General features: G+C 43.0%; 1 protein-coding gene across 4 annotated transcripts in view; it reads right to left on the bottom strand.

Annotated features, from left to right (window-relative positions):
* Positions 1-7,821: 7,821 nt before the first annotated feature.
* The window catches only part of LOC132832251 (catenin delta-2-like), a 488,139-nt gene continuing 482,203 nt past the window's right edge, over positions 7,822-13,757 (bottom strand). For all 4 annotated transcript variants that reach the window (XM_060850083.1, XM_060850087.1, XM_060850084.1 and 1 more), the window contains one exon: positions 7,822-8,328. In XM_060850083.1, coding sequence (XP_060706066.1) covers positions 8,068-8,328 — 261 coding nt within the window. In that variant the 3' untranslated portion in view covers positions 7,822-8,067. The remainder of the gene's footprint in view (positions 8,329-13,757) is intronic.

The raw sequence follows: 13,757 nt of genomic DNA, 5'->3' as shown, positions 1-13,757 counted from the left end.
GATTTGGAGATGAATTTTGTTGGAATATCTGTGTTAAAGGCAGAGCTAAAGTCAATAAATAGGAGTCTGCTGCAGATATCCTCCTTATCCAGATGTTCCAGGGATGGGTTAGGGCCAGGGAGATGACTGCCGTGGACCTATTATGATGATAGGCAAATTGTTGTGGATCAAAGCAATCCGGGAGGCTGGAGTTGACGTGTGTTCATTCCATGGACATTGATGTCTGCCACACACCAGCTTCGTAGGATATGTGGAACAGTCCATCTTCCGCAACTACACTGGCACCACCCCCCACCTTTTCCTCTGCTACATCGATGACGGTATCGGCGCTGCCTCGTGCTCCCATGAGGAGGTTGAACAGTTCATCCACTTTACCAACACCTTCCATCCCGACCTCAAATTCACCTGGACTGTCTCAGACTGTCTCAGCGTTCCGAAAAGACCCCACCACCAGGGATATATTTCCCTCCCCTCCCCTATCAGCGTTCCGAAAAGACCACTCCCTCCGTGACTCCCTCGTCAGGTCCACACCCCCCACCAGCCCAACCTCCACTCCCGGCACCTTCCCCTCCAACCACAAGAAATGCAAAACTTGTGCCCACACCTCCTCTCTTACTTCTCACCAAGGCCCCAAGGGATCCTTCCATATCCGCCACAAATTCACCTGCACCTCCACACACATCATCTATTGCATCCGCTGCACGCGATGTGGCCTCCTCTATATCGGGGAAACAGGCCGCCTACTTGTGGAACGTTTCAGAGAACACCTCTGGGACACCCGGACCAACCAACACAACCGCCCCGTGGCTCAACACTTTAACTCCCCCTCCCACTCCACCAAGGACATGCAGATCCTCGGACTCCTCCATTGCCAGACCATAACAACACGACGGTTGGAGGAAGAGCGCCTCATCTTCCACCTGGGAACCCTCCAACCACAAGGGATGAACTCAGATTTCTCCAGTTTCATTTCCCCTGCCCCCACCTTGTCTCAGTTGAATCCCTCAAACTCAGCACCGCCGTCCTAACCTGCAATCTTCTTCCTGACCTCTCCGCGCCCACCCCACTCCGGCCTATCACCCTCACCTTGACCTCCTTCCACCTATCACATCTCCATCGCCCCTCCCCCAGGTCCCTCCTCCCTACCTTTTATCTTAGCCTGCTGGACACACTTTCCTCATTCCTGATGAAGGGCTTATGCCCGCAAACGTCGAATTTCCTGTTCCTTGGATGCTGCCTGACTTGCTGCGCTTTTCCAGCAACACATTTTCAGCTTTTGGCATTTAGCCCTCATAGTCACAATTAAAAGGTCACTATATTTGATGTTGCCTGATGCTTAGCACAGGCACAAAGCAGGCAGCTTGTTCTGGTCCTCAGTATTCATGGGTTAAGGGGTTTGCGATATTGTATAGCATCATGCAATGTTAATCTCACTCCCACAGCATGTACCAGCAGATAATGTGGAAAACACTCCACACGTATTTATCAACCAAACAGCCATACGTCAAAGTCGAAGAATAATAGTGGCCAGGCATGTCAAGGGGTGGCCGCTGTCAGGGGATTCCAGTACGGTTAGGCAAGGGCATTACTCGATCACAATCAAGAGGCTTATACATAATCAGTTGGACACTTGTTGTCTGTTTCAATCCAGTCTGGGAGGTGGGCTACAGTTGTTCCAATATGTCCAGTGTGAACAGTCTGGAGATCCACTGTAAATCAGTCAGGGAGCTGCACACAATCAGTCACTAGTCTGGTTGTTCTTCAAATGGAAGTGCCCATCAAAGTTGATCTTTGGAAGGGCCTTGAGCAATCCTGGGGATCAGCAGAATGAGTCAAGGGGGTATATTTCCAGGGGACACTGCTGCGTTAGCACATTTGAGGAATTCATTTCTGGGGATTGCAGGCAGCAAACTGGGATATAGAGGGGAGAGAGTGTGTTGCTGGAAAAGCACAGCAGGTCAGGCAGCATCCGACGCACAGGAGAATCGACCTTTCGGGCCAGAGCCCTTCATCACCCCATTCCCGATGAAGGGCTCGGGCTTGAAATGACAATTCTCCTGCTCCTCAGATGCTGCCTGACCTGCTGTGCTTTTCCAGCAACATAACCTTAACTCTGATCTCCAGCATCTGCAGTCCTCACTTTCTCCCTGAGATACAGAGGGGAAATGATGGTGACAGAACATAAATCAACACAGTGGTGGAGATGGGATGTGGTGGTGACTGCAGGAGGAGTTTTATTGGCAGTTACGGTGCTGGTGCTATGGATCACTGTGGTGGGCATGGCTAAACTAAGGTTAGTTTAGAGGTTAATTAATAAAGGCTGCACATGTAATTCCGGGTGGTAACTCCCTGTGCCCAGCACAAACAGCCTTCCACATTCAATCAACTAAATGTGAACTGCAAATACAAAATGGCTGCAACTAGACCTGGAGTGCACTGAATCAGTGTGTATTTTCAGTCTCAACATGCAGGCTCCACATTTAACTGATGTGAGCCCCTTCCAGCAGATTACACTTTTAATCTGGCTCAGTGGGTCACACTGCTGCCTCACAGCACCAGGTTCCAGGTTCGATTCCAGCCTCGGGGTACTGTCTGTGTGGAGTTTGCACATTCTCCCTGTGTCTGCGTGGGTTTCCTCTGGGTGCGCCAGTTTCCTCCCACAGTCCAAAGATGTGCAGGTCAGGTGAATTGCCATGTTAAATTGCCCATAGTGTTAGGTGCATAGTCAGAGGGAAATGGGTCTGGGTGGGTTACTCTTCGGAGGGTCGGTGTGGACTGATGCTCCGAAGGGCCTGCTTCCACAGTATGGAATCTAATCAAGTATTTTACAATGTTGTTTGGAGTCATCTGTAATCCTTATGATTGTGCAACTGAAATGCATAGATTATCCAACTGTGTGAGGTGTAGATGCTGATGACAAGCAATCTTCTCTATGCCACTGGTCATTGTAGATTTGAAAGCAGTCAGCTCTGTGAAGCTGAAGTAGTTACAGGTGACCCTTAAAAGCAGCGTCTTCAGGACTGCACAGATACTACAGTTGCTCATTGGCTGCACAGGACACAGAACTGATTCCTCTCACTTTCAACTGTACATATTCTAGAACATTCTCTTGTGTGCAATGTGCTCTTTGTGGGTCTCAGTACTCATGCAGCATATACCATGTCCTAATGTCTCTTTCCAACATTTCTGATGCTGCAATCATCAGAATGTGCTCATGTGTCAAAGGTCAAGGCAAAAGCATTCCATGGCCCTCCTTGTCAAGTGCTGTCACTGTATGAAGGAGAACACTAATTTGTCACTTGGTGGTGATGTGAATGCTGACTGTTCACACTACTAGGAATTTAAAAGGCACCTTAGAGGAATGTGGGCCAAATGTTGGCAAATAGGATGAGATTAATTTAGGGACAGCATGGACAAGTTAGACTGAAGGGTCTGTTTCTGTACTTTACAACTCTATGACTCCATCTGTTATTTTTTTTTGTTCTCCACACAGGTTCACTGCAAGGGTGACAGGTCAATCCAGCTGCAACAGAGGCTATCATTGCTGTTACAAATGCACAGAGAAATGGAGGAACAAATATGTCCGCAAGTCCCAGGCTAGCAGCAACCCTCAGCAGATGCTGAGCAGCAGCCTCATAAGGACACAGTTGAAGGTCCCCTCAGGGTTACAGGAGGTCGAGAAGATGTTTTCCTTAATGTTATTTCCTCTGGGTGTGAGAGGTACAATGTTCCTGTAGGCTTCGGACGTCCCAGGACATTGTCACAGAACTATGCCAAGTGCCGGATTGGGAGCTGTGATATGGAGGTGTTGGGGAGAGTGGGTATCATTATCTTGTGGCTGCGAAGGTCACAGCTGTGCCAAACTTTCAAGCATCTAGCTCCTTCCAAGGATCCACTGGGGATCTGTGAGGGATCTCTCAATCCTATACTCATAAATGTCTCCACTGCAACCAAAGCAATTTGTGTGACTGCTTCACCTCATTTCTGTGTCACAAGGTCACTCACTATTGCAGCCCAGGCAATAGGATTTAGCAACATAGCTTCTCCCAGGGGAAGGACGTGATTGGCTGTGTGAATGTTGCACTGGGAGAGCAATTTCATTACACAGTTGGATTTCTCAATAGAAAAATGGTTAAATTCTACCAATATGCAAGTCAACAGTGATTAGCAATACCACAGCTTAAACATTTGCTCCTTGAACCTAGTAGCCACCTATATCCTTGAGAACTCTCATGTTCTTGCAGTGTTTCAAGGGCCAGATGCCTTATATGAATGGCTATAGGACTACCCTCTGTGAATATGGCTGATTCCATTACACAACCCCTGACTGAGGCCAAGTGCTGTTACAACATAACCTATTCTTTGGCCATAGAGTAGTAGGGAGAATGATACAATGCCTTGAAGATGGAGTTCTCCTGTTTGGATCAGGTCGGAGAGCTCTCGCACACTTTTGGACAAAGCGTATCATGCAATCCCAGCATGCTGTGCTCTGCACAACTGGAGCAGGCAATGAGGAGATATGATGGATGCTAGAGAGTGTAAGAGAAGGAACAGTCTTCTTCTGAGGAGGACGACATTGAGCAGATGGGTCATCACCTTCTGCAGGACACATGGCTGCAACCACGGGAGCTACAAATCAGGCAGCACTGAAATGACACCCAATTCCTGTCGATGAGAACTGGGTGCAGTGATCATTCAAGGACTCTAAAATTGCTGGTGTTACAAAGACAATTCTGCTTTGGTACAAAGAGGCAACTTCAGCTTCTGTTTTTTTTTGTTCTCCTCTTCTACGAATGAATAAAAGTGAATGTTTTGAAATATTTGATGTCTTTCCTGACCTATATTGAAGAACAATAAGATTCTTGATTACTCTGGCAGCTTTGGGATGATGACATGAGAAATCTCGTTAGGCCTTGTGGAAAGAAATCCTCCATGAAACTCAGCAAAAATGACACAACTTATTTCCAGTAAGATTCAGCACCAAGTACTTACTATCATTGCTGTGTCCGAAGCAGGAAATCTCTATAATCAGCAATCTTGGCTCACACTGAGCCTGAAAATGGACTATACTGTACTTCCAAATTGAAGTTGGAGTTCTGAGCTTCCAAATTTATTTGCATAATCTGAATGGACCAGTGTAATCAAGTAACATGATAATATCATAAATTATTTTCCTTGCCTTAAAAATATTTATTAATGTATTTTAGAGTGGTAATCTGGTGCAGTTTTCCTTAGCAATACAGCTGAAAGTGGGCAATCACAAAAGTTAAGCAGTTTTGTAAGATTATCTAGTCAACCACTTCTGAGTCATCTGATTTTAAATCACTGAAAATAACTTGAAACATCTATTTACTAGTTTCATGGATGAATACAGTTGTTTCCTTAGTAAATTAGTTTCTTAAAACTTACAACAAAGCCTCCTTTAATGATTGGAAATATAAATGAATTTGTGGAAACTTGCGATGCAACATTATTTCAGTCTGTGGTGCTCATAATTGGGGACAGGACTACCTTCAAACATGATGTTTCTCAAACCAGCGCTAATGATCGCAGAAATCTGAATATACTTGACATAATTTGTGCTTACATTCCCATGATCTGTATATCTGGTTTGATCAATTTCAGGGAAATGGTTAGTGCAATCTCCAGGTATGTACATTGCAAACCATTGAGTTATCTGGCAACACTGGATCATTTTATACAAGATACTGCAATGCCTTTGAGCTTAAGCCAGTTATGCATGGTACAATCCGTGAGAATTTTCAAAGCCATCATATAGAAGGGAATTACTACAACATTTGGCTGTATTGCATTGCTTAAAGAAACTTTTTTGAACTTTGTTTAAAGTTTTTAATAGCATCATTTATTATCTTTTTTTTAAATCACATCACCCAGATTCTTTCCGACTGCGGTTTAAAGGCTACGTAACCCAATATGCTGCTTACCCTTATAGTTTCTTTTTGTTCGTTGTCGACAAAACACACTGTAAAAAGCATTTAACAAATTTAAATCTCATCTATCTACATCTACAAACTGTCAGCAGGACAATTAGCTAGCCATCAATTTCAGAGTATTTTTTTCCTACAATTAAAATTCATAGTGTCTTTTTTTTGTTTGTTTTTTTCCTCTCATTTGGCACCAATGAGTACTGCTGCGCTATTGTTCCCAAAAACAAAGTTGCTTTAAAGCGGGCAGTATCCCTTTTATGTTTGCCTATGCAACTTTATAGCCTGCAAAACTCTGCAGAGCGTTCTTTTAAGGCCAATATGCGGTGCCTTGCGACGTACAATGTGAGCTTTGCACGAAAGGTTCCAGTTTGCATGGGGCAATGTTTTATGTACAATAGTTGCACGCCCACGAGTCCGTTCATGAACTCAAATGTGTTGAAAAGGGACAGAAACATTTCACTATCAAACCCAGGAGCTCTGTGATGGGGGCCTACACTTCTCAGTAAAGACTTAGGGAGGGTGTATGGTGGTGGGATCATTGTCATCAAACATGCTTGTTGTGAAAACTACACTATTTTGTCCACCAATGGATTTTTTACAAGACCCACCAACCCCTCCCTCCATGGCCAAATTAAATATTGGGTAAAGTGTGAAAATCAATACAGAGTACTATTTGGTAGTAGAACACTGTGTTTCTCAATGTCAATTGAGAGTAATATTGGACAGGCTGTTTTGAGGAGTAATTTTGAGTGGTGCAAAAGACAATGGAAAGTAATGAGAAGCAACCAAAGTCTTCACCAGATCCCATGGGTTTCCTGCCTGGCAAGTTGGGCTAAAATTGACATCCATTCCCAAACCCCCCCCCACCCCCAAAACCTTTCTCCTCTGAAAGTTCAATGTGCTTGAAGCCAGAAAAGGGATACTGCAGATTAATACGAACAGACTTTATGGCACATCGGAACCATTGTTGACTTTGTATGAAGAGAAAGAAACATGGAAAAAAAAGACTTTTTTTCTTTTTTTCCCTTGACTTTTTTTTACAAACATGGATGACAAACTTCATTATTTACTGTTAACACTGTATCATAAACAAAACCGGTAGAAATGAAAAATTGTCTTCAAATATCTACATCTAAAAGTTTAGGCAGTGAGAGAGAAAGAGAGAGAGTGTCTCATCAGTTGAGCGTGTGGAATGATGTTCATAATATCAGCGACTGATGGGAGTTTTCTGTTAGTGATCACACAAACAAATCCACATACCAGAACAAACAATACTGCTAAATACTTCCTTCAGTTAATTACTTCATAATAAAAAAAGAAAACTCAAAAATTCACACATCTGGTCAAATTTGCTTAGCACATTTTTTTTTGTCCGTAATTAAAACAGTATTAAGAACAAGAGACGGAAGGAGTACTTTGGCATTGCTGTAATGGACACAATGCTCTCATTGATCAGTAATGTACATCCAATACTTCACAACAAAGCATAAAGAACCCAAGAAGGCGGCGAGAGAAATGATCTTGCTGTACAGAAGATTACCCGACTGCAAACTACAAGCTGTGACACACAATCAGTTGAGAATGTTTGTTTCCAAGAGGTGACAGACTGTCCCAATAACAATTGTAAACACATTCAGGTTCTTGTGCTTGACCTTTGACCTGGCCTTTCCAACTTCCCTCCAATCACTTTCAAACACTTTCCATTGCCAACTTCATTCCTCCCCACAATGCCATTTTCTTTGCACACTTTTGACACTCTTTCACCCCTCCCCCCTGCCTGAGCACAATCCTGCTTCACTGGAAGCAAAGCAGAAACTTTGAATCCTTCCCCCAACCCTTCACCACCCCCACTCCCCCTCCTCCAAATTCTGGTGAGTAAATTTTCCAATTTCTTTGTATGAGCTGAATGTCACTTGCATTTCTCTCCGTACTTATCCATCTGACCGCCATCTGTTATGATTCACCTGATGACTGTCCTACGGAACAGACCACTGATAGACTAAGACTTGCTGAAAAATGTCTTGTGGTATTCATGCACATGCACAGTTCCCAGGGTCTTGTATTATTATTCTTTTCTTGTGTATCTGCCTCCTCTGCTCAGACCCAAGGGGCCAACTGCTTAGACCCAGGAGTCGGGTGAGGCTGGGTAATGGCTCGTCTCGTAGTTTAACTCACTATAGGGACGGGCAGCGGAGTAGAAATCTACATAATTGCCTGTTGACTTCAGACCGAGATGCATGTTGTATTCACTGGCTGCTGGGCGACTGTGCACTTGATCATCAAAGAAAGAGTCATCATAATTTCCTGTCGAATTTTGATAGGGTTGATAGGTGTCATAGTCTTTCCTACTGGGTTCCTGTGCCACAGGTTGTGATGAGACCTACAGAGAGTACAAATAGGCATTAATGCTTATTTTCCTATAACAATGGTGACCTGCACTTAACGTAATACAAAGCCCCAAAAATTTGAACAAATGAGGAGACATTGGGATGGATGATCATCCATTTCAACAAGTGTTTTAAAGGAAGAGGGGCAGATGGCAACCGCTACAGAAATTAAGTCCTTGGCAGCCATGGTAGACATGGTTGCCAACAATGAAGCAATTAAAATTGGGGATGTTGAAGAAGATAGCATTGGGGGAGTGCCAATATCTCAGGGGGACTGTAAGTAACACTGCAGATTGCAGAGATTGAGATGACTGAAGCTACTGATGGATGTGAAAACAAGTTTGAGAATCTGGGTAATGCCGCTCAATTGTGATCGCATATAGGTCGGCAAGTACGGTGAATGATCGGGTGAATGGAATGTTATAAGAAGTAGGACACAGAAACTAGAGCTTTGATGAGCTTAAGTTGATTGAGGTGAAATTTGGAAGGCCAATGTGTGTAGTCACATTCAAAGGTGCAGATGAGGGTTTCAGCAGGAGACCACCTGAGGCAGGAATTAACTCAGGTTTTGTAGTGACGTGTGTGTGTGTGTGTGTGTGTGTGTGTGTGTGTGTGTGTGTGTGTGTGTTTTCAGAAGCCTATTTTGGCGTCAAATATATCACGAAGGTTGAAATCAGGTTGGTTCTGCCTGGAAGCTGAGGGAGAAAAAGCATTGAAAATATATAAAAGAAAATTTTATTGCATTTGGGTGAGTGTAGAAAATCAGAATTTTATGTGTGAAGTGTAATACTATCACATGATCTGAGCATTAGATGAAAGAGGATTGATGGACATCATCATAATGTCTAACATCTAGAAAGACCCTGGCATCAAATGTATGGAGCAATGCCACCTGAAAGGTAACCTCCAAGTCACATGTTGGAAATCGTGATCCCCTCTGAAACAGTCATTTTAATATTGCACCTCTGATATTTCCTGTGTTGCATGAGGCCTGAGTTACAGTAATACTTAGCTTCTAAAAGTGTGAACAGAACATTTATCAGGTGCCACACTTCCCTGGTTTGGTTCCTGACCTCATTATAGCCTTGGTTCAAACGTGGACAAAAGTGTTGAACACTGGAGGTGAGGTGAGAGCGAAAGCCCTTGACATCCAGGCTGCATTTGATTGAGTGTGGCAACAAGGAGCCTAAACAAAACTCAGAATCAATGTGTATCAGGCAGACTCTATGCTGGTTGGAGACATACCTGGCTGATAGGAAAAAGATTGGGGCTGTTGGAGGTCAGTCATCTCTGCAGGAGTTCCACAGGGTAGTGTCCTAGACCCAACCATCTTCAGATGCTTCATCAATAACTTTTGCTTCATCATAAGGTCAGAAGTTATGATAATCACTGATGATTGCACAATGTTTAGCACAATTCATGATCCTCAGATACTGAAGCAGTCCATGTGCAAATACAACAAGATCTGGACAATATCCAGGCTTAGACTGACAAGTGACAAGTAACATTCGCACTACACAAATGCCAGACAATTGCCGTCTCCAAGAGACAACCTAACAACTGCCCCTTGACATTAAATGGTGTTATTATCACTGAATCCCCCACTATCACCATTCTTGGAGTTACTATTGACCAGGAACTCAACTGGACTCACACATAATCATAGCGGCCACAAGAGTAGGTCAGAGGCTACTACTGCTACGAAGAACTCACCTCCTAACTCCCTAAAGCATGTCCACCATTTACAAGGTACATGTCAGGAGTGTAATGGAATACTCTCCACTTGTCTGGATGAGTCCAACTCCAACAACATTCAAGAAGCTTAACATCATCCAGGATAAGGCAGCCCATTTGATTGGCACCACATCCACAAACATCCACTTCCTTCACTACTGATGCTCAGTAGCAGCAGTGTGTACTATCTACATGATTCACTGCAGAAATTCACCAAAGATCCTGAGACAGCTCCTTCCAAACCTAAGACCACTTTTGTCTTTTAGAAGGACAAAGGAAGCAGATGCATGGGAACACCATTATCATTTGCAAGTATCCCTACAAGCCACTCACCATCCTAACTAAATATACTATCGTTCCTTCACTGGCTCAAAATCTTGGAACTCCCTCCCTAAGGGCATTGTGGGTCAACCTACAGCACACTGACTCAGTGGTTCAAAAAAAAACAGTTCACCATGCCCTTCTCAAGGGCAACTTGGGATAGGCAATAAATGTTGCTCAGCGAGTGATCTCCTCATTCCATAAGTGAATAAAAAAAATCAAGAGGGCAGCTCACCACTACCTTACAAAGACAATTTGGGATGGGAACTAAAATGTCAGTGATACCCACATCCCATGAATAAACAAAAAATTTAATGAAAATCTATTAACCATTTACAATATAGATCTGAACTTCACTGGGACTTTCTTCACAAAGGCCTCATGCATTCAGACATCAGTGATGAAGCAGTCTAACTATTACCATTTCTATTTTAGCATATGATATATTCCCTCACGAGTTCCTTTTGCCCATGAAGTGTTTGCATTATGAACATTTTACATTATCTTACATTCACCCCTTGCAAAGTCACTGTGGCCATTCATGAATCAAACAGATAGGAGCTGCAGTGGTTTGACCAGTTAGCCTGACTGTGGCCTCATGTTCTTTGAAGGACATCTAGGATTGGTGCCTTCCTGTACAGAGGCATGTGAATCATCCAGTGTATTAATCAATCTATCTTGTTAGTCATTTGTATATTTGGCCCAGTGGTGGAAATACCTTCAGCTGGTGGATATATGTACAGATCTGTCTCTCCTTCATTGGAGATGGCTACATCAGGAATGTCATGAGTGACAAAAGGATTTCTTGAGCATTGCAACAACCAATGAGGTGGTGCCATGCAATAATTTGACCTTGAGTTACAGAGAGTAATGATTCACTCTGATCAAAAGGGTTTAAGCTTGAAAATAAAAAGATCTATCCCACGATTGAGGTGCAAAAAAGTAGGCCTTCAGAGGTTCCTTAGGATCTAATCTATGGATGGAATGGTGATACAATTGGAAAACATGTCTTTAATGGCTTTAAGAGCTTCCCAGTCACCAAATTGTCCAGCTCAATAATGAGTTCCACACTGTTGAGCAGGGAGACGGCCTGTCAGAATCGTAAATCTGAGACCCAGGGTGTAAGCAGAACACTTCTTATAGACCCAGATAATAGCTAGAGCCTCAGAGTTTTCAATGTTGTTCTATATTTGTAAGTGTCCTGGAAGTATAGTTTATCATTCCATGAGAACTGTCAAAATGAATTCAGAACAATGTGGCCCCTTGACCAATGGATGATACATCAGCTATGACTATGGTGGGTAGGTCTGTGTCATAGTGGGAAAGTGTTTCTGTTGAAGTGAGCAGTCACTTGATTGTATTGATTGCTCTGTTTGGCATTCAGCTCAGTACCAGAAATTGTCCAGTTTAAGGAACTGTTGCAGTGGTCTGTTAAGGTGAGCTAAATTGGGCAGAATCATTCCTAGCCATTTAACAAAACCCTGTAACATTTAGGCATGGTGAGAAGTCCTGACGGCTTTGGGCTTCTGAAAGTCTGCTTTGTCACAGGAGCCCATGGCCTAGATGGCTGACACTGGATTTAGAGAACTTGCATTTATGGTTAAGTGTAAGGCACATAACTTGCAAATGTTGCAATACTATTCTGACCGTGGAATCATACTTGAGGATGTTGTTCATGTGACAGATAACTCCCCTTTGAGTCCTTCTAAGATGCTGGTCACTGTACACTGAAAAATCTTAGGTCCTGAGGCAATTCAAAATATTAGTCAACTGAAACAGGTATAGCCAACAAGCACGATACACACCATTAGCAATTTAGATTGCTCATCTAACAGTAGCTGTCAGAAGCCACTGTTTGCATTGAGCTTAGTAATAAAACAAGCTATTTGTTCACCTCACAAAGCTGTCATCCACAGATGCCAAGGGATGGATTTCACTTTCTACAGCCTTCTTTAATCAACTGTACAAGGTTCACACAAATGTGTAGTTGAATGAACAGTTAAATGGTTTGTGTCACTGGCAATATGTGTATAACCTCCTTGTAGTGTGAATTCAGTTTCTTGCCTTACCTTTTTCCAAGAATGAGTGTGGACTCTTATTTGGAGTAAACAAATGTACTGGTTTGACATCTGGCTTTAATGTAATATAATAAAAAATTGCAGCTTCCTTAGATCCATGAATAATTTTAGAAATTCTCATTTGAATTCTGCAGGTTTGTTTTGATTATTTAGTTCCTCCACCTTGCAGCTAAGTTACAGTTCCAAGCAAGCAGTTCAGTTCAAGAATGTGCATTCCTAATCTTGAATATTGGAGGGGTTTCTGTAATTTATCTTTCATCACATTGAGGTTCAACAGTCAATTGCCCTTTCATTTTTAGTTGAAAGCTCCCTGGACCATGAAGTTTTGTGTGAGATGGCTGGAGAAAACCAGTCTTTAGCAATGAACTCCTCTTAAGATTTTGCAACCCTTGCCCAAGAAAGGCACTTCATGTTCATCTGTACATTTCATTTCTTGGAACTGATTTTAAAAAAAAAATGCAGGTGTCACTGGCAAAGCCAGTGTTTGTTGCAAATCCCAAACTGGTCTTATTCTGTGTGGCTTGCTAGGCCATTTCAGAGGGCAGTTAAGTCCGCGCCATCACTGTGGAGGTGGACTCACACACAGGCCAGACCAATTAAGTACACAAGCATGAAGATGGGTTATAAAAGATTGTTGACTTCTCTACCTCCTGATGCTGCCTGGCTTGCTATGCTCTTCCAGCCTCCTTCTTGTCTGCCTTGAATTCCAGCATCTGCAGTTTTTTTTGTCTCTGACCAATTATGTACAGCAGACCTCCTTCCCTAAAAGACATCAGTGAACCTGATGTTTTTTTTAAACAATAACCAATGATTATTTTATTATCAGAATTACTAAGACCAGTTCTATATTCCTGTTTTTCATTGATGAACTGATTTTCTAAAATCAATTAAGTTCCACCATCTGCTCTGTCCTGAGAGTATCAGCCTGAGCCTCTGAATCACTCACCCTTGTGATTGTTCCAAAAGATGTCCCTTTAAGTCTCTAAATTGAAATTGGAGGATTTCAGCTGTAACATACAACTTTAAAATGCCCCTTCCTCTTGCAGGAGTGCCAGTCTGCACTAACGGCTGTACAAGCTCAGCACCAATGTCATTCTTTTCTGCCACAATGTAGACTTGGAGCAATGGTAGTAACTGCGGTCCTACCTTTCACTGCTCTGCTTTCTCCCAGGCACTCCCTCCTGTCTCCACCTTAGCTGGCATTTAGTAGTATAGCAATAAAAATGTGCTGCAGATTCCTGGGGGGCTTGTACTGAATCTTACCTGGTGTCAGAAGTTTTCCTTTGAAA

The sequence above is a fragment of the Hemiscyllium ocellatum genome, chromosome 34 (assembly GCF_020745735.1).
Source record: "Hemiscyllium ocellatum isolate sHemOce1 chromosome 34, sHemOce1.pat.X.cur, whole genome shotgun sequence".
In the NCBI taxonomy this organism is placed as follows: Eukaryota; Metazoa; Chordata; class Chondrichthyes; order Orectolobiformes; family Hemiscylliidae; genus Hemiscyllium; species Hemiscyllium ocellatum.
Note: the sequence above shows the minus strand (reverse complement) of the source record. Positions and strands in the feature narration are given on the sequence as shown.